The 22,320-nt window shown below is 40.8% G+C and overlaps 1 protein-coding gene across 1 annotated transcript in view; it reads left to right on the forward strand.

Annotated features, from left to right (window-relative positions):
- The first annotated feature begins 4,206 nt into the window (after nucleotides 1-4,206).
- Nucleotides 4,207-22,320, forward strand: part of zcchc7 (zinc finger, CCHC domain containing 7) — a 63,061-nt gene continuing 44,947 nt past the window's right edge. The window contains exons 1-2 of the mRNA XM_080859710.1: nucleotides 4,207-4,269; nucleotides 10,640-11,311. Coding sequence (XP_080715836.1) covers nucleotides 10,642-11,311 — 670 coding nt within the window. The 5' untranslated portion in view covers nucleotides 4,207-4,269; nucleotides 10,640-10,641. The remainder of the gene's footprint in view (nucleotides 4,270-10,639; nucleotides 11,312-22,320) is intronic.

The raw sequence follows: 22,320 nt of genomic DNA on the forward strand, positions 1-22,320 counted from the left end.
ACCTTCTCTTTGATTTTCGTTAAGGAATATTAAGATTCACTCAATTAGCTCACTAAAGAGACTTGTTAGTCACAAACACTGAAACATAAATAGAGAATGTATTAGGCTGTATTTGAATACTTCAGGATATCTGTTTTAAAAATTATTGCAGAAAACAAATGAGACAAACATGGCTTAGGTCAAGGCATTCGGTTAGTAGGCAGTACGCACACACATAACACTATATTTCCAGGCATATGATTTGCGCTGGACCAAAAACCTTCACCCACTGATTTATTTTCTTGCACTCAAATTCATCTGAACCCTGGTGGTGTAGGGTGAACTCAAACCCAGCTCTGCTCCTGTAACACCTGGCTTTGAGCTGCAGTTTTGCCAAGGCCCAGACATAGATGATAGTAAGACATAGACCAAAAGTATTTTGAACACTTTCAGGGTAGACCACAGAATAGAAATGCTGGTCATGAAGTAAATATATCCAGTGTTCATATCTCAGCAATAAAGACAAATACAGTTGAATCACCTTCACATCCCACATTTATGCAAACATTTATAACTGCTGTTGAACAACTATGTAGCACTGACAATACCTTGCAGTTCACTCTGTTGTGTAGAGCCAACCTTTGACTATACATTATCTACTCTATAAAACCCAACTGAAATGACTAAACAGTATCTACTAAACCCAACTGAAATGACTATACACAGTATCTACTCTATAAAACCCAACTGAAATGACTAAACAGTATCTACTAAACCCAACTGAAATGACTAAACACAGTATATACTCTATAAAACCCAACTGAAATGACTAAACAGTATCTACTAAACCCAACTTAAATGACTATATACAGTATCTACTCTATAAAACCCAACTGAAATGACTAAACAGTATCTACTAAACCCAACTTAAATGACTATAAACCGTATATACTCTATAAAAAGAGGAGCACCTCATTATCCCTGAATCGTTTCCTTGTAGCCTAAGCTCATATTTGTTTAGTTTTAAGCAATCGGATGTTTTGACAACATTTTGAGTCTTTAGCCGGTATGGCAGGGGCTTAGGCGTTTTATAAGATGTTGGCTGCATGGGAGGACATCTATCCTGAAAGTTGTCAAAACAATATTGATTAATTCTATGACACTACTGCGTTATCATTCTACCCAATTTAGTACAGAATCTGACAGTCTACAATATAAAAATATAGCCCACAGAAAATATCTGTTTTCACTATCTAGCAAGGATAGCACAAAATGCAAGGTGCTAGGTCCTGGTGTGTATATTCAGGCCACATTTTGGACTGCCAGATTGAGTTTCAAGATGATGCTATGAATTCTTTTGAAATGTGAACGGTAAAGTGGGGACAGAATGCTTGGTCTGTTTTTGTTTGTAATCACAGTTCCAAGCAAACAGCAGTTATATATCATAATAGTCTTTTATACAAATCCATTACCCACTCACCACAAAGACTATGTTGGCCATTAAAATATTGGGGAATACTGATGTGTGTTTAAAATGAGACAGCCAGTCTTATCATCCTTTAAATTGGACCAAACTCTGATCCTAAAAACAGAGATGGTCTCTGTCACACTTGAGTGGAACACGCTCTTTACCTCACCAGCATGGATGAGCCAAAAAACACCATTAATGCGGACAGCCATTGAGGGCCCATTTGACTTCATTTGACTTTATTGCACCGATGACAATCCCTGTCAAGCAGAACAGCCCCACGGAATCACAGAATTGGAATGGGAAGCAAGGGCGTATGCAAGTCCAACTCTATCTTCAACACCCGACTGGTTTGAATTTGTGTAGATTAAACCTGTAGCCAACACCCACCACACCTTAAAACAATAACAGCAATATCACTCCAGAAATGGACCAGCTTCAGGCCTCCAAAGCGCCAATTTCAGGAAGGCAGTGAGGCATTCCCAAAACAGCCAAATTTTAGCGCTTTTCCCAAATTCCACAGCAGATGTGTCCGTCATTAGGACTCAATGAGGAAAGGTACCCTTTCAATGGAAATAATCCACTAGTCTGATGGCCTTTGCCGCCTGTGACACGCTTGGTAACATCCCTAGATTCAGATGGCATTCAGCCTATGATTTCCTATCTGTCGTTCCATTCTCAGGGTCCCATAGCATCTGAAGTTATGATGAATGGAAAAAGAAAGATTGCGGATGAGAGAAAAACTATGCAGTCTTTGTCTAAAATAAATACATGGATAAAATGGCTGCTCATTCGAGGTCATAAGGAGAGGCATTTCGACCAGCTTGCTTTTATTAACACCAAGGCCTGCGTGTGCAGTGGTGTAGTCCAGGGTATACGCAGGAATACGCAGGTATATGCAGGTATACGCAGTATACCCACTTATTTTTCAGTCAGCATTGCATATACCCACTTCTCAGAACAGGGCGTTTATCCTGTGCTGTATGGGCTGCTTAAAAAAATTAAGAGTATACCCACTTCTCCATGGACCACAACACCACTGTGCGTGTGCAATACAAAAGTCTCAGCATTTAGTTTGTAACCCATGGCCAATTAGCTATGACACTAAAGTCCAGACCACCTCAAATGTTCTCCTCATTTTTTTCTATTCCCCTAAAACACACAGAGAAACAGTTGTGGTTATTTTGCCCATTAGATAGTTTGGTTGGGTGGGTTAAGTAAACAATGCCCTGTTTTAATGAAAAGGAAGGCGGAAGGACACATGCATTAACCACAGCGGCACAGATTCTCCAGGCTACTGCGACGATTAGGCTATAGTGATTCGTTAGTCACAGGTTGCTCTACCATGGTGAATGATGTAATGTGGCACATATCATTCGTGAATCATTACATCCCATGCCCTTAGGAAACTTACCAAGACATCTTGTTCATTTGTAACACTTAAAATTGCTATCAAATTCAATCAGTTTTATAAACGTTGGGTTGTATTGAATGGTTGGCTATTGTGTAATTAGCAAATGGCTAAGGGAACACTACGAGCACTGTGATCCAGTAGGCCTATGTTGAGATGTACACTGTTTCTCTCTAAGAGTTCACCCATTTTTAATTGGTGTCAACAAATCCAACAATTTCAAACTTTGTATTCATCACCCTATTAACCTGTTAGTATATAGGACAAACACCACATCCCAACATCCTTTCCATACAAACTGAAAACTCACTTGGTTCTCTGTTGGACTAAACATGTGAAATGGGTTAGGCCTATAATCAGAATAACCTTCAAGCCAGGGGCAGGACAAGTCCCCCCCAGATTCATAGTGACCCCGATCCGTCCCCACCATTCTCCCTACATAAGGCGACTAGCATCAGTTCATAACTCTGCACAGCTGATTAGGCAATGTTAGCGTCCCCCCCAGTTTAAAAATCCCATCTGCACCGCTGGTTCAAGCCTACAATCACTAGCCTTCAGAGTAGGCCCTAGGCCTTCATCTGTTGGAAAATATCAGGTTTATGTACAGTTCCAATGCTTAGAAAACTGCAGTTGACAAAGTTAAATAAAAACTACTACAAAAGAAAAACAAAACCAGCCCTGCTATTGGTAGCCCACTGTAGTTTTATAGCCTACACCGGCCTAAATGTAAATCCCAAATTGAATGAATCCTGCCTATGCCTTAAAGGCACAGTACGCAAGGTAGTTGATATTTGAGCTCGACCATCAATACAATTACACCCCTTCCTTCTGTGCACCTTTCCCATTACAAATGCAGGTCAGGCTATGCTAAGAACATCAGAGCAGACACTGAACAGATACTTAGACGACTATGGGGAGAAATTAGTTGAATTTGACCAAATGTGTATGGTATTAGAATCGCCTTTAACTCCCAATAACTAACGTTAGAGATAGATTGATCAGTGGTCTACAGATTTGCCACCCTAAAAGGGATTTTTGATCAAAGTTCAGATTAATAGCCCTACAGAAAAGAGCATTATTAAAAATGACAATAACGTGTAGCCTATTAGTCTTAAACATGAAATAAATGCAACGTTAACCTGATAGGCTGTATTTACTCTATACGGAGTACCTCGTCAATATAAAAAAAAAACTATAGACTTACACAGTGCAACATATCGATGACTTTTCGAACGTGAGCATCTTGTCGATAAAAAATATAGTTGCCAGTCCTTGCCTATCCATCTAACCACCCATTCCCGGTCACCTCGAACAGCGTTAGTTGGCCAACCAATTCCTCCCTGACATCCCGGAAGTCTCCCTGATCTGCTTCTGGCTGCATGAGTGTTGTGAACTAGTTGTTGTGAAATAGGTGAGTCTTGAATGAATCTATAAATAAATAACGTCAGTATTCCAGGTATGGGGAAATAAAGCTTAAGAACACGATTAGTTTACCCCCAAAGTAAGTCGATTGTTAAAAGCAGCTGATTACATTAAACTGGCTACTTTGGGGGACAGCGTTGCACGTGGGTCCAACAGTCGCTTGCCCCTTAGCGAACCAAGAGTTTCAGCTGCATTAAACAATTCAAATTAAATTTTACGTTAAAGTACATAATCACCGCCATAGCCGACAAGATAATCGTTTGGAAGGTAGCCTAATTTCCTGTGAAAATGGTACCGGCGCTATACAGTTTAGGTTGGATGTTGCTAGCTAGCGGTTTCAGATAGTCAAAACAACCTCATACCACTGTAGTTAGATGAGTTGAATGGTCATATATTTTGTAGACATTTGTGTAAAATCTGCTCTAGATGCAAATTCTGCATAACAGAATTGTAAAGTAATGTAATTAACTGATAGTATTATGTAATGCTATTAACTGACATTTTCACTGTTCTTGTAAGTCCTATTAATAGAAACACTGTTTTGTGGTCAAAAACACTGACTAAACGATTTATCATTGTCTGTTATAGTCTCAGCGGGCCATCTGGCTTTGCTGCTTTTATTCAGTGAGGTATATGCTGTTTGTTTTGAGAGTTCAGCTGTATGTACTGTATATGTATATGTATAATTGGGTTCATAATTGATAGATACCTATAATGTTTACATTTCAACGTATTATGGTGCGTCATGTCATAGGATCTTTTTAACACAACGTGTGACTGTTTTAGTTTTGTCATGGAGAAAATGTGTTCAGCGCATGTTCAATATTAGCATACATGAAGCAAAAGTACAACATGCGTGCATATACAATTGTACACATAAATGTGCAGTCAACATTCAAAATAATGGTCTTTCGACACAGTGGGGAGTCTTATTGTACTCAAATGTTTTTGTCATAAACTTGAGTTGAGGTGCTGGTGTTGGTGCACAGTAGTAACTAACAGGTAGGATGGCTGTCAATCAATACTGTATGTGTGTGATGTATCGCAAACTATGTCAAGTAGAACATTTGAAATCATAGGTAAAAATTGTTCATATGCAACAAAAAAACAGATAATCATGTGTTAGACCTCAATTTTCCTATAAAAGCCTATAACACATTTAAAGGTAAACATTTACAATTATGAACCATTTCGCTCAGTAAACAACTGGAAGACATCGCCACAAGCAATAATTAGCTAGTTAGCTAGCCACCATAACCATCTAGCTAGTTATAATGCATGGTTTTGCTAGAACGATACAGCCTGTAAATGTCTATGCAAAGTCCTTATACACAAGATCAGGCTCCAAATTAATATAACTGTAATTCCACATAGGAAGGTCCAACAGACATTAAAAGTATATAGCTGGAATCACAATTTAAGGTGGACATTACATTGGACACCACCACTAACAACAGTCAATAAACAACAGTCAAAAAACCTGTTTATTTTTTGGGCTGATTTGTGCAATGCACAGACAGAACGTTGAGGTGAGGCGCGACATCAGTTATGCTTTTGCCATTAATGGATTGTCTCTTTAGCCTAAGAACTTTTTATTTACAGCTCTCACACACTGACGATGGCGTAAGGCCGAAACGCGTCTGTACTAAAATAAACTGGTCTTATTGTTAAAAGAGAAAAGCTTGAGAATGCGGTTTTCATTCTACCAATTATTTCCAGCTCTGCCATGTTTAGCGGGATGGACTCCCCTTTTCATTGGTCCCTCAGTGGTTTGTCTCCTATAATGTCTCTGAAATACATTGCTGGTTTTGTCGCACTGGTGCCAAAGCACCGATAATGTAAACATTTTGTCAAATAATATTTTTGCTAGATTGATAATCTTGCCATCTAGCCAGCTGTACGTCCAGCAAGCCACTGGAAAATCTGTCCAGCTTCAGTAAGCCCCCCCCCCCCCGTGTCTATTTACTTTAATAACTGTAAAGAAACTGTAGAAACTAGTTTGAGGTAAACAGACACGTTGGCTATCTCTGTAGGGGTCCTTTCCATGTTGTAACACTTGTTTCAACATTATGAGCCTGTCAGTGGCGAAAACAAGCAGTTTACTTTGACACAAATGCCTGCCTGTCAGTGGCGAAAACAAGCAGTTTACTTTGACACAAATGCCTGCCCCATAGGATTACAAAAATACAAAATAAAATCTAAAAGTAGGTCCTAGGTTGAAAAACCTTTAGTTTCCCATTAAACACTCTTGTTTAATGGAAGTAAGTTCATGGATAGGAAATGGATAGAAATGCATATACACATAGTTCTAGAGGAAACAATGTAAGAATTATGTTAAATAGTTTATTTGTATGATAATATAATGTATATAAGTATTCATTTGCATGAGGTCTGGACATCAGTGTCTGGAATAGGCATAGTTGTGTAGTATAGTGCTTCATCAAAGGGTTATAAATAAACTAATTTTAAGAATAAATGTAGGCTGATCGCAGCTGTCCTCAAGTGAATTGAGCTATTTATCATAACCTTATTCTAGTTAGGTTAGATCACGACCCTGCCTCTGTAGGGTTCATATTCAAGTCAGTAGGCAGGCCACTCTGGTGGCTGTGGCATTTGCCCTTTCAAATCCCTTCAGAGTACAAAGCACACTTGAATGACCAGAGTAGTTGGGGAGGAGGGATCGGAGGCACCTCTTCGTCTCATCTCTTTTACCCTATCCCCAAGATGACTGCTTTGGTTTTAGGTTTGTGTTTGGTGTGTTTTTCCCCTCCTTGTCCTCTGTTGGTTGCATTCCCTGGTCGGCGAGTTGTGACCGCCTGGTGTTGCATCTCCCCTGTGGAGGTAAATGGGCAGAGGGTGTGTTTGTGTGTGTGTGTGTGTGTGTGTGTGTGTGTGTGTGTGGGTGTGTGGGTGTGTGTGTGTGTGTGTGTGTGTGTGGGTGTGTGTGTGTGTGTGTGGTGGGTGGGGAGGGAGCGAGGGACGCGGCAGTGGAGTTGAGGATCATCTTTGGCTATGATGGTGTAGACATGCTGGACTGACCAGGTCAATGAGCCGAGCTGTCAGAGAGAGGGGGCTGCAGGGAGATCTCTCAGGAGAAGTAATGTGCTCTTCTTTTGTTTCTGTGGAAACCCTGAGCAGGAGTGTTTAAGGCTCTCTCAGTACGAGTGCTTTTCACTCCAGGTGTCATCAGACGGAATGTGTCGATTCTGTGTCCTAAAACCTGGTTAGCTATACCAAGCAAGTTACCCACAGTAACGAACAAGTAAACAACAGACTTTTGAAACATTCGATAATGAAGACAATGATGACGGTTTATACAAGAGAAAACTCCTTGATACAAAACTTCTTTGCCTATTTTTGTATGTTTAGTGGCAGATAATGGATAGTCAAATCTGACTTTTTTCCCATCAGATTTAATTGCCGTTTTGCACACCTATAGTTTGTTTGCTCTGGTCCGAATTACCTGTGTTGGTTTGGTTTCTTTTCACAGAGAGAAACATCTAAGCAAACCAAAAATGCATCACTGCAAATCATGTGAGAATGTTCCTCCGCTTATTGGTCAGATGTGTCTGCAGCAGGGGTGAGAAAGTAAATACAGGGATAAGGTCCTGCGTTATGGACTAGTGCATATTTCTGTGAGAAAACATTGCTATGCGATTCAATATGGAGCAACAGCAGAGTTGGCATTTGCTCATAAACAGACTAAAAAGTAACCGATTTAACCAGACTACACAGTGCAGGTGTGAAAACACCCTTAGTGGTCATGCTGGGTGGACAAAACTCATGACAAGTTTCAAATTTGCTTCAACAACATTGGCCAAGCTATGCTATGCTATCTGAATATCAGCACTAACACTATAGAGTGTGTACTTGTATTACATTTAACTATGATCCCCCGGGCACTGATGGGCAGCCTATTTCAGTTGAGTCCAAGCTTTATGAATATGCAATTAGATCATAGGCCACTGAAGATGACACCAGCTGATACTTGATAGGTCAATCAATAAATAGCACACGTCTCATTATCAACTTGTGGGGAAAGGGGCAAACTGAAAAGTAATACCTTCATTACATTTCTCTGAATTCACTTGGTGTCTTCAATGGAAGAAATCCCCCTTGAGGTACTTTTTAAGATAGGGGGGTTAGATTGCCGAGTTAATATTAGGGCTGATCGAAGATGGCCAATATTGAGACCACGATTATAACACAGTTACTCATATTTTTCCAGCAGCGGTGTGGTTATGTAGGCAGACATGAGCCTGCCAAACTGGACTGCCAGTACTTTTATTTAATAGAATATTTTTGGTAGTACCACCACCAAAAATTATATTTTAATTTAATTTCAATTTGAATCATACAGGCAAGTGTTGACATGTTGATGAATGACTGTTCAGATGAGATGCCAACGCTAGGTCTGGGCTTGACTTTTTAGGCTAGCCTTGAAACTGGTATGCTACTAGAACTGAGAGTTAATCGTGCCTTGATTTGAACAAGGATAACTAGTATACAATAGTGGATAGCTCTTCCTTGTACCATTAAGTAACTTCCGGCTGGCGTCAGTTATCTGCCCTGTGGATTAGGCCTGTAGCATTCCACTATGGTCTCTTAATCTTGGCAACTTCATGAATATTAAACCGTGTGGAGTTTCAGCAGTGGCGCTGCTTATTTAGTGGCTGAGAGTGAATTTGGGCTTTTAGGGAGGAGCGAAAGCATACCTCTGTAAAGGAAACGACTGCGCTGGATTTATAACACAAGACAAACAAAAGCATCATTGCGAAACAGAATGTGGCACATTAATCGTTTTATCTTGATTACGTTGTTTTCATAATTGTTGGAAGCCATAATCGTAATTACAATTGTATTAATTGCACAGCGCTGGTTAGTGAAGGGTTTCTGAAATATTACCCACAACACAGAATTGCATAGCGAAGTCAAATGCTATACGTGACATTGGAATCTTGGCTCTGCAAGCCTTCTCACCTGCGGTGCACTGTAGTAGTACTGCTATGACGGTATCACTGTCCAATCCCAGTTCAATTTGGGAGGATTGAGGGACACACCACATTGTATTTTTGTGAATAAGAGTGGTAGTTCTGCCCATGTATGCAAATCAGAGCCAGCCCCATGCTGTATACTTTAAGCTTAAAGCCTACTAACAAGAAGCATGGGATTGGTCTAGATTTAGTCATGCTGTAATCATTCCCAGCCAAATTAATTTCACTGTGGATATCTACTGACAGATGTGATGCATCTTTCTGCGTGAGATTAACAATAATCTGAAACAGATACAACAGTCAAGAGAACAGTGGTGCGTGTCTATAATATTCAGATAATCCATAACTGAAATAAACTACAGGCATGATTCGTATTTGGATGCAGACTACATCTTTTTATGGTATTAATGTAACGTTAAACGTCTTTGGCACATACCAGCAAAGTAGGAAGTTATGACGATGGTCATACACTAGGAGTCTGTCTACAATATTGCAAAATCCACAATATTGATTTAGATTAGTGATTTAACCTTTGCCTGGGTATATGTTTGTAGTGTTCTAGGTTTTAAACACCAGCCAGCCAGTCATACATTGATTGATTTAGAAAACATTATTGCTCTTCACTTGCCTAATGCTTAGAAGAAATGGAATTCTCTGTCAAATGACTGCTTTATTTTTGCATTCAAAAATATATTGAAACGGCAAGTCTGGCTCTTTCTGTTAAGGATAAAACAGTTTCTGCAAAGTGATGTTATGAAGCGTGTAAAATCATAAATAAGAACTATCATCCCTTTTCATCACAATAATCTCAATCTCTCAGAATGCCATCGAAATTGGGCTGTAGCCTAATGCAAAGTTGTTGTTTTTTTCTGTGAGGAAATCAGTTGGTAATGAGGGCTGAGGTAGCCTAGAGAAAGTTCTGCCTCAAGCCAATCAATTTCTTTTTTCCTGTTCTGTAGTCAATCAAGTGGAGAAAGTGCCAAGGAAAGCCTATAAACAAGCAGGCCCTCCTGGGACGGTAGACCTAGTTGTTTTTGCATGTGGAGCTGCTTAAGCTACACAGCAGCTTTCCCTCCTTAATACATGGATGAGGAGATCATCCCTATGTTATTGGCTCAGTACACCCTCAAAGGCTGTCAGTAGTAGGCAGTTTCAGTTTCACATGCACATCTGAACATGACATGCTTGTTTTATGTTTGTGAACACGAGATGCTGATTTAATTATCTTAGTTCTTAGGAAACAGTCAAATAATGTGATGACATCTGAGCTCAAGGTAGTGTAATTAATGTCATTAACTGTGATAATCACGTACGCAGTAATTATATTAAATCATTGTTTTCTTCTCATCTTCCTCTTTTACCAAGGAATGTTCTCGGAGTATCCTGAGGGTGAGGAGTATGAGGATGACCTCTACGGTGACAGTGACGAGGACTCTGGGCTCTCTGCAGACAGTGACGTTGAAAGATATCTTTATTCCCAGCTGCATTATGCATCTTGCCCAACGGATACATCTCAGGCTTCCATTTCAGAGCCAAAGATCCAACCTCAGGTGGAAGAGCCCCTGGTGGGGAGTAAAAAGCGCATACAACCACAACCTCGACCTCCAGAGGTCATAGTCATTGACTCTGGGTCTGAAATCATCCTAGGCTCAGATGACGAGGGAATCTGTTCTATAAAAGGGTCAAGGGGGGCACGTCTCAACCGGAAGACCCCGACCACCACGAGAACATCTTCCAGTGCATCTGGTACGAGCTTTGCCTCCAAACGCCCGAGCTCAAGGCCTGCGGAGGTAGTAGTGCTGGGGTCTGATGACAGTTCAGAGGAGAGCTCCGAGGAGGACTCTGAGCAGAGTTCCGATGGACCAGAGGACGCTGGCAGACAAGAAGGGAACAAAGCTGTTGATTTAAGGTCTGATTCAGACTCGGATGATTCAGACTCGGATTCAGACGGACTGGAGAAATGGATGCTTCTGGGCCAGGACAACCATAATGAAGACCAAACCATTCAACTAAACGTGTCGGGAACTGATGTTACAGGTAGGTGTGTGTATATCGCAAGTTAGTTAATGTGTGTATGTACAGATTATGATGAAAGAACAGACTACAGAGTAGCCACACTACTTTCAATACAAGGGCCTTCAAGAGCCGACCTGAGAGAAGGGATGGGAATCGAGGCCCGGTTCTTGTTTCTGAACCGGTTCTCAGTGGATTGATTCCTTGGAATCATTAGCCAAGTCCTTCTGCTATCAATGACAGTGCCTTCTGCACATGTGCGATGACGTCACACGCACGCAGCCTTGTTATTTTTAGACTGCAGCCAACATGGCATCTAGGTAGAGGCGTTCAAAAGTGCGGTTATATTCCACCGAAAAGATGACCACAGGGCCACTTGAATTGCTTGCAAAATGTCTAAAGGGGGGGAAATATTACCAATATGCAGAAACATTAGTCCACACAGCATGCAATAATTTGCAGGAATGTCACCTTTTTGATGTGCTACGGAGTGACGATAATAATAAATCTCAAACAAAGCAACAGTGGCGCGACTAACGTTAGGGTTAATATCGAAGGTAAACTCCTCCAGACCCTGTCTATTACATGTTTAACCTTTATGGGCCATTCTACCGAATTCGTGTAATATGCAGTCCCTCAACAATAAAAACTATTTACAAAACAATTAGGTATTTAGGCATAGATGTTTAATTAGAAAATGTTATGGTCTATATAAGCCCAATGCATTACATGAGATAGTGATAAGCTAAATATATACAAAATCATCATTTATAGGGTACTTTCTATTGGGAAGTAGCTGTCCCCAACCCTGACATCTAAATTTCAATGCCTTTAAATAACACTTTTCAATTTTTTAAGATTTTTTTCAATGATTTAATTTCAAAGATCTTTATGATTGGGTTGAAACAGAACTTGGAATATTTAGATTTATTGTGGGTTTAATTTTTAAATCAATTTACTATACTCAAAAAATCATGTCCCTAGTTTTCATGTCACTACCGAAACACAAGAGTTTTAGTCCGTTGGCTGAGCCTGTGTTTTAGCCACGACTCTGCATTTTTGACCATGCAGTGACACTGCATCTCTGTCCCTCATGGTTGAATGGTAAGTGGCTAAATCCCATAGTTTTTATATAAATGTGTTCCAAAGTCTGAAAATCGACGTGTAACCTTAAGAATTGTCACTACCGAAACGCATGTTTTCTTCAATTAAGTAAACCTTTTGGGGTTTCATGGAAAATCTTATGTTTGTATGTGTGTTCACCTCTTCAAAGATGTGTTTGCAAGCCGTGTGCGTGCTAGAATTCTTTATTTATGCTTAAAGTTAGCTAGAATTGTCACTACCGAAACAGTCACTACCGAAACATATGGTAGTGACCAGATGATTTCGGTAGTGACAAAATTAAATGGTAAGTAGTTCAATCCCATAATTTTTTCAATAAATGTGTTATGTGGACTAAAGGGCGGCCCAGAGCACCTTTTGGATGATTTTGGGAGAGAAATTAAAATCCATCCAACAGTGCAGTCACTACCGAAACAGTGCAGTCACTACCGAAACAGATAAATTGAACTTGAAAATTTGGTAAAAACTTCATTTCTATGGATTTCATTGTGAAAACCTTCAAGAAATATTTGTAAAAATACTCTTCAGAGAAGGGAAGGAAACACAATCTGAACAGGTCAATAATAATACTTTTTTACTATAGTAAATGTGATGTTTCGGTAGTGACAATTTTTGGAAGAGGAAAAACATTCCAACACATTCTGAAAATATAATATAAAACTTGACTGTTCTTTTACTAGATATGTGTACTTTAGATATGGTACAATATACATACGGACCAAGTTTTGGGAATAAACCATAAAAAAATTAAAAATATATCCGACATGACTTTGCATCAATTCGGTAGAATGGCCCTTATATGAATAGATGTTTGAGTAGTGTGTAGTTCAATGCTTTTACTACAGTCTTGGGTTGAACTAGCCTTGATTAGCTTCATTTAGTTTAGAGTTTTGGGCAGGTTGTCATGGTAGCCAGCAGTCACATATTGTCAATGTGTTGATGGTAAGGTACATCAGTAAGTCAGTGCACAATAACTTTAGTTTATTGCGAAGTTATTGCGAAGTGGTGCTGCAATACGGAGTTCTGTTCCAAAACTAGTAAGCTAACTACCTAAAAGTCATGCAAAAACCTTGCAAACACCACCTACAGCCCAGCTGACACTAAAAGAAGCTTGCCAACACACTTACTGGTGTCTTTTGGAGGTTTAGCTGGCAATGTCATGCATGCAACAGCTTTTCTTCCATTTCTGCAGGGGGTTCCAGCCCGTTACACAGAACTACATAGGGCATAGCTTGGATGGATAATGGGGAAGACAGAGGTGTTTATCTGTCCTTCACATGACCATATGCTATCAAAATGAATTTGAGGATGGTACCTAAACTAGTTGCCTATAAAACCATACCTCAAAAAGTGTCTAATTGTTGCATAGTGTTACTTTAAAGCCTTTCCTATGTGGGCAGAGAAAGAAAAGGCCAGTGCAGAAGGGGAGAATGAGTCTAAGCTGAGTTTGGGAAAGAAAAAGAGGCCAATAAAGTAGGGATGCACCGATACCGATACCAGTATCGGGTATCGGGTCGATACTTCGTTAAAATACTCGTACTCGTACTCGTTTTAAATTACCGATACCAAAAACCGATACCCAGTGTTGCGTCTTAACGCATGTGTTTTCTTCTCCTCTACTGTCTATGCCTGCCAGGTGTGAGAGCGGCGAGTTGCATAGAGGCCGAGAGCGGTATTGCAGACAGATAAGTTGAGGTTGAACTTGCAGTTTAAATTAATTCAATAACAGCTTGGATACGATGTGTGGAGGTGGCTTGCGTAAGCTAACGGTTTCGCTAGAGATTTTAAACTTAACACGTACGACCTCCAGTAAAGGTAAGTGCTATCTTCGGCTATTTTATGTTTTGCAGTTAACTTAGAACTGCTGTTACATAGGCAAAGTGTAGGGGCTAGCCTACTGTCTTTAGCGACGCTGCGCCTATTATTGCCATTTGCTACGGTTGATTGACGGGGACGGGAATGTATTTGTTTTCTCCTCTTTTACCCGGACGCATTTAGGTCTCGAAAGGAGGACATGTGAGGGTAAAAGAGGACGTCTGTCTTGTCTTGTGTTTCAGGAATCTTGTTGACTTTGTCATAAACACCCGCTAGCAAGTAGCCGCTAGCAAGACATCCCGTTAGCGATGTTAGCAAGGTTGTTTTAACACTCTTGGACATTGATGCTAGTATTTCGTTTTTTTTTTTCGTTTTTCCGCCTGATGCTAATATTAAGTGCTTTTGCGTTAACTTCTTTGCAATGTTATTGTGATAGCTATGTTGGCTAGGTTGCAAACAACTTCCCTAACACAGTCAAGTACTTCGTTTGACACAAGCAATTTGATTAAACATCTGAAGACGCACCATAGTGCTAAGCACACAAAGTTCACTCATGCCAGTGGCTTAAGAGACCAAGCAACCAATCTTTACTGACGTCTTTCAAAAGACAGAGAGAGAGAGAGAAGGGGAGGTAGAGAGTTGTTGATCCTTTTGTAACTGAACTGTGCTCATGTTCTTATCATCCAGGATATTTCTGTTCACTTTTTGTTAAGCAGACTGTGTTGTTAACTATGCAGCAAATTAAATTGCCATCTGTCTATATTTAAATTTTGTCTAATTTGATGATATTGACTCTCAGAAAGCTCTGTTTATTTTTGGCTTGGGGTAGCCTTCTGTTAATGTTGTACTATAGGCTTGACATAACCTGCAGAGGATAAAATAAAATCTTTCATGGAAACCAAATCTTGGAAGTATCGGTATCGGTACTCGGTATCGGCAAGTACACAAATAAAAATACTTGTACTCGTATCGGTTTGTAAAAAAGTGGTATCGGTGCATCCCTACAATAAAGCCTTACATTGAACGTGACATTGCCTTAAAGATACAAACGACTCATCAGATGAGAACAAGAGTTTCTGTGTGGAACTATTCAAATAGCCGGCCAAAGGAGACTTAGGTTCAGAGTGTGAGGAGAAGCAAATGGCTCATGCTGCACGTAGGCTACCTCAGGAAAAGCAATTGATGTTTTTCCAGAATTCAGGACTTCTCCCCCCTCATTCGCTAACGTAACATTGATACCAGAGTAAGCCCTCTGTTGATGTACTATTATTTCTCTCAGGATTGTTTATCTATGTGAAGCCATTTTACATCACCCGCAAGTGATTGTGATCCGAAGACTTTGATGAATTAAACTTTGCTGTTAATGTTGTGTTAACCAGGAAGGTTGCTTTGGTTGTCTAGTTGCTAGCTAGCTAAGTAAACTGTTGAATAACCTTAAATGGTTTAAATGGAAAAGTTCCATTTGCATGAAATGCTAGCTAGTTATCTATATAATGAGTTCATATTCACACATAAGAGTTCATCACATGCTAGCAGCTGACAGCTGTTAAGATGGTTCCCTAAGCTAGAGACAGCTATGATAGTTGAAAAGCTCTGATAGGTAAAAAACCCTCTGGGAGTCTGTGCAGCTTCATATTAACACAAGGTCATATTCACTTCATTTTAAAAATGTGTTTATTTTACACACACTAGCAACTACGAATTGTTAAGAAGGTTCCTTAAGCTAGAGATGGCTAGGGTAGTCGTGCAGAGGTTTGGTGCACCGTAGCATCCAGTTAAAAACAGTCTAGTAGGAATACACGACACCCCTTTCTTTATTATGGAAGACTGAGTTTGAATGAAACTAGTGTTTTCTATCTGATGTCGTTTTTTGTATGTGAAAAAGACAGAGAGAGAGAGAGAGAGACCCATTCCCCAATGGGAAAAAATAAAACTGATTTCATAGGACTTGAAATTATTCCCCTCCCCCATTTTACCAAGGACTACTTCCCAAGTATGCTTGTGGCATCCTATTCTCCACCCATTGTGTTTAACGTTATCTTTCCACTCATTATTCCGGGTCCTCGGACATTTTAGTGCTGCTTGCGTTGACCAGTTCGTAGTTAACTCTGTAGTTAACCTACAAACTCATCAAAGTGAAGTCCGCTAACCTTCTCATTTGGCTCATTTTTTGGAAAGTTTTACGAAAGCAACAGTGACACAATTTCTAGTTTATTTGCTACCACACCCACTAATAATTGTTTTTGTTCATGTTGTTAATTAGCTAATTAATAATTTGGTGCAAGTTCCCCAATTTGATTGCATGTTTTTTCTGTCAAATAAACATGCACATCAAAACACACAAAGAGGTTTATCTGATACATTTTAAACTTACATTTTAGATGTGCATGCACACACACACACACACACAATATCAGGCAGGATAAAGAGGACTAATCTGACTGAATAAAAGAACATAACAACTGAGAAATAACAACTGATGGAGAACAAAATGCTTCTAGCGTTTGATGGTGAGATGGGAGTCTAATCACAGAAATGAATGGGAAAAAATGCCTTTTCAAATCTTTTGTAGATCTATGCATTATTTAACCTGCAACCTCAGCAAACCTTTCCTTCAGATCGGGGCAGAAATCTCCCTCCTCTTTCTGATGAGGTTTATCTCCCTCTCCCCCACTCCTCTCCTGCCATCTTTCTTTTTTTCTGTTTCTGGTTCTCATTTGAATTTCCCAATCCAGAGGGGTCTCTGGGCTGGCATGTATTTCTGCTAGAGTGCCCATGCTTCACTGCATCACATACTGAGTGTGTGTGTGTGTGTGTGTGTGTGTGTGTGTGTGTGTGTGTGTGTGTGTGTGTGTGTGTGTGTGTGTTTGTGTGTTTGTGTTTATATGTGTGTGTGTGTTACAGAGAGAGAGTTTGCATGGTGGGGCCTCCTTTTTTCCTAGGTCTTGTCAGGCTTTTGTTTGGTGTGTGTGTGTGTGTGTGTGTGTGTGTGTGTGTGTGTGTGTGTGTGTGTGTGTGTGTGTGTGTGTGTGTGTGTGTGTGCGCATACAGGGCGGGTATGTGGGGGGTGGGGTCAGGGCAGATGAGAGAGGGGTGCAGAGGTCCATGTAAGAGGGTGAGAAGGGTGGTGGAGAGCTGGCAAAAGAGCAGCTCCCCTTTTCCTTTCTCTGTTGCTCTCTCTCTCTCTCTCTCCTCTCTCTCTCTCTCGCTCTCTCGCTCTCTCGCTCTCTCTCTTTCTCTCTCTCTCTCGCTCTCTCTCTCTCTCTGCCTCTCTCTTTCTCTCTCTCTCTCGCTCTCTCTCTCTCTCTGCCTCTCTCGCTCTCTCTCTCTCTCTCTCTCTCTCTCTCGCTCTCTCTCTCTCTCGCTCTCTCTCTCTCTTTCTCTCTCGCTCTCTCGCTCTCTCTCTCTCTCTCCGCTCTCTCTCTCTCTCGCTCTCTCTCTCTCTCTCTCTCTCTCTCTCGCTCTCTCTCTCTCTCTCGCTCTCTCTCTCTCTTTCTCTCTCGCTCTCTCGCTCTCTCTCTCTCTCTCTCTCTCTCTCTCTCCGCTCTCTCTCTCTCTCGCTCTCTCTCTCTCTCTGCCTCTCTCTCTCTCTCTCTCTCGCTCTCTCGCTCTCTCGCTCTCTCTTTCTCTCTCTCTCTCTCTGATCTCTGGGGCTTAGCATCCTCCTTCAGCATGGGGGGTGAAAGGGAGGGAGGTGTCACTGGTAACAGACGCAAGGGGGTTGGAACGCATGGAGAGATTTTGGTGGGGGGGGGGGAAGAGCCTGGATGGGCAGTGGAACATAGGAGAGAAGGAGAAATAGGTGATGTGGATGGCTGCTGGAACAGAAGGAGAGAAGAAAGATGAGCTTAACTGGAAGGGGATTGGAAAAGTCCGGCACATTCTGTGTGGACGGACACCCTCTTAGGATTGGTGTGCGCCAACGCTCCGAAAAATACAACCAATCATCTCAAAGTGCTTACGGTTCGAGCCTGTTGAGGAGTCAGACTGAGGGCCGCTACATCAGTGATTTCATTGAATTTAAAGGAAATCCTAAACTTTGAGGACTTCTAGCCATAATATGGAGGATGACTGGAAACGAATAAGAACTAGGCTCATTTGTGAATGGTCCAATACCGCTAGTTGGGTTTCCTTTTGATATTTGGCTCCTCTTTTGTGAGCTACCGCCTGGACAGAGAGGCAGTCCGTTCAAGAATGAAAGAAAACAAATAGCATAAAGGTCAAATTAATTGTGGTTCAATTATCTTTTACATTTGTATTTTGCAAACCCAGGGGTATGCCAGTACACACACACACACACACACACACACACACACACACACACACACACACACACACACACATACACACACCAGCAAGAACACTCCCTCCATGAAAACAGAAGTGTTTTGCACACTTGAGCAGACGTGATTAGCATCCACTGTGTTGTTTCCTGCTGGCATAAATACATAGAAACACAGTTTTCTTCAGTTCTTCGATATGATTGATTGTGTTTTATTATTATTTAACATTCTTGCAAGCACATAACACTTCCCAGACCTCTTCATCTACTACGTGTGCATAGTTTACAATTCAGTGAGAAAGCAAAGAGGTTTCTAACATGACGAGGGAAAATGGTTGTGCGTTTTTCTGTTGTATGAAATATAGACTTAAATCACAAATACCACAGTAATTAGACGTGGTAGTTACACAGAAGGCAAGGATGTTGTATAAGGTGAGCAGCAAGTGGCAGTAGTTAAAGTAAACTCAACATTTCTATACATGTGTACATATGTAAATAATAATTATATGAAAATACAGTCTCTTAAATGAAGTGAAATAAGTTTGTTTGCAGCTGTCAGTGGGAAGGTGTTCTCACTGACGGATAACGGAGGTTAGGCCAGTGTTCACCAGGGACACAATTATGTAAGAGAATATGAAATAAAAAATGTAGTAGAAATTCATCATGTTTACTTAGGTCGACATAAGACACTTTAAAAATATGAACTATGAAATACGACCATTTATATAATTACCAGGTTAAATGGTAGGTATATTGGACATTTCCTTTGAAATGGGCTGCAATTAAAAACCTTTACTATTGAAATATACACTTTAAAGAACATTTTGATATATGTCCTATCGTAAATGAACAATGGCAGCTATGTATCTAAAATGTCCGTGAACAATACCTTACCAGTCTTTGTAGAAAATACAATGCGAATGGGTAGCTGGGCTCAGTGCAGGCCCAGGGTGATGCGTGTACATTCCCTTGTGTCATTAGGACAGATCGTTTGGGAATAACACAACCGGCTGTCTTGGCACGGTCTTTTATGATGTATCAGGAAGTGTTCCTTGCGGCAGCATTCAACCACATAGATGTTGACAAGTATGCACACTCTGTTGATGAACTAGCCAATAGAATGACTTCATTGCCCTGTGTTGAGCGCTTTAGTACACACAGTGTAATCTCTGAAGTCCACACCTTCCATGAATTCTTTTTGTTATATAGTTATTTCTGTCAGACGGAGAAATGACCATCCCAGAGCACTGCGCGTGTGTGTGGTCACACGCCCTCTGCTTATACCCATCCCAGAGCACCGTGTGTGTGTCTGTGTGTGTGTCTGTGTGTGTGTGTGTGTGTGTGTGTGTGTGTGTTTGTGTGTGTGTGTGTGTGTGTGTGTGTGTGTGTGTGTGTGTGTGTGTGTGTGTGTGTGTGTGTGTGTGTGTGTGTGTGTGTGGTCACACTTCTTCTGCTTATTGCCCTTCACTGGCGCCCTGTGGCAGTTTGAATCCAATTCAAAATTCTTACTCTTGCCTACAGAGCAGACACCAGATTGGCGCTGATCTGCCAGAATTCTATCATTCCGGTCTGTTTTCTCACACCACTCCATCATTCCAGTGTTCAGTGCTTGATTTTGCCATCTCTCCAGGAGATTGCAGTGTAGGCTGAACCTGTTTCTGTTGCATTGCTGGTGGAATAAGTTACCCAATTAAATCCGACCAGGAGAAATCTTTGCTATATTCCAAAATGATTTGAAGATGTAGCCTACCTTTAAAGAGCTCATTGTGCTACTACTGTACTGTGCCCCCACACGTTATTTACCTACTTACTTTCCATTTCTTTTCTTTATTCTTTAAGATTTTCTGAGTCGCTCTTGATATAAGTGTAGCCTAACTGAACTTTGACCTATAGATCATCTCTGGCAGGTCACACTAGTCTTCAGTGTAGGGTTCATGACATGAAGACAGGCACTTAACCACCTGAAACCGTTTCTGCTCACGACAGGAGAGAATCTCGACAAGCCCAGAGATATATGCTCTAATCATTGGCCATCTGGGCTGTCAGAATGATCCTGTACTTTGGATCACTATAAATGTCCTGCCTCAGAACAGTCCTTTGTATTGAAGATGCACCGGCTCCAAGAGCATACATTTTACATTTACATTTAGTCATTTAGCAGACGTTTTTGTCCAAAGCGACGTACAAGGGAGAGAACAGTCAAGCTAAGAGCAATAAAAACCTGGTGTAACAATAAATACTAGGCTACTTTACATAAGAAATAAAAAAAACGACATAGAAAAGAAAAAGAAGTGCAAAAATGTAACTGCTGTAAGTGCAAGGTAAGCACTAGTCAAGGTGCCAGTTAGGAAGGGAGGAGCTCTCTAAAGAGTTGGGTCTTCAAAAGCTTCTTGAAGGTAGATGTTAACTTGTATATTCCCTCATTGTGTTTTACCTTTTGACCCTGGGAACGCATCTACGCATGCGGTGTGTTTTTGAATGTATACAGTTGTTGACCGGGCGCAATGAGAATGGTAGCTACGGAGTTGTCCTGTTCTGAACGTGAATAAAGTCATAAAGTCAAGTTATATGAACGTCGTGTTCATTTGGTTTAACAGTAGAGAGGGACGCCCCTGCTCTGGTAGTACTAGGCAGTTCGTTCCACCAAGCGCATACAGCTCCCCCACAACTACACAGGCAGTGAAGCGGGTGTCTCTTCCTGCGTCCCCTTCCTCACACTCCTCCACTGCTGTCATGACTCCTTCTGAGCCATCATGGCCATTAATGTTTTTAATTTAGTCACTGCTATTGAATTATAATTGGCCAAAGTTATTAGGCATCTCAATAACCAGCTGTGATACTTAGCATCTGTGAACTGATGTTGCTGATGTTGACGTTTACTGACACAGGGTGTCAATTTAGCTTCTCCACCGTACATATACACCTTCATCTTTTTCTAGAGGAAACAAAGTGTGGGGTCCTTTTGCAGCCTTAGTGAATAAAGCTGAACTGTAAGAAAATCCTTTTGATTCTGAAATGTAGGTTCAAATGTTGAATCCTGTTTTGTGTATGTGTGTTAGAGAATATTACATTCATTCAAAATTGTGCCAGTGTGCTTTGATCCAGAATAAACTGTGGTATGTAAGGGCTTGTCAGAATATTTCTTATGCTGCTTGAGATGGTAATTCAGTGCTACCCAGTCTACTCTGTCACTTTTGGCACTGTGTAATTGTGTGATGGTATGCTTATATATCAATTGTGGTAGGACAGCGTGTCTGCTGGCATATTGATTTGTGTGTGTGCGTGTGTGCATGTGTGTGTGTGTGCGTGTGTGTGTGTGTGTGTGTGTGTGTGAGAGTGTGAGAAGAGAGAGTGAACGAACAAGTGATAGTGTGAAAGAGAGACACATCAGTAAACTGTTTTGGACAGCGGTGTGTAATGTTATTTACCGACACCCAGAATGTATCAGAGGCATACACACACCACATCCACTTCTCCCCAGATATTGGGCCTCGCTCTTGATACCTGCACGGTACACACACACACACACACACACACACACACACACACTTATTTATATTCATCAAATCAAAACTTGCATGTGCTCCTGGCCAGATGTGTAAAGGATGCCTAATTTCCAGACATTTAAATACATGCTATATTTAAGTTATGGAGTGACGGTAAATGTACCAGTTGATAAAAATCAAAGTCAAATGAGCATTCCCTTTCTTTATTATTTGCAATCTGTTATTCAGAGCGCCCTTCTTTAACCTGTTCCCATACACAGGCGTTGAGAAATGGGATTAGGGTTAAGACTTTTGTCAGAGTAACAGTC

The sequence above is a fragment of the Sprattus sprattus genome (assembly GCF_963457725.1).
Source record: "Sprattus sprattus genome assembly, chromosome: 20".
NCBI classification, from domain to species: Eukaryota; Metazoa; Chordata; class Actinopteri; order Clupeiformes; family Clupeidae; genus Sprattus; species Sprattus sprattus.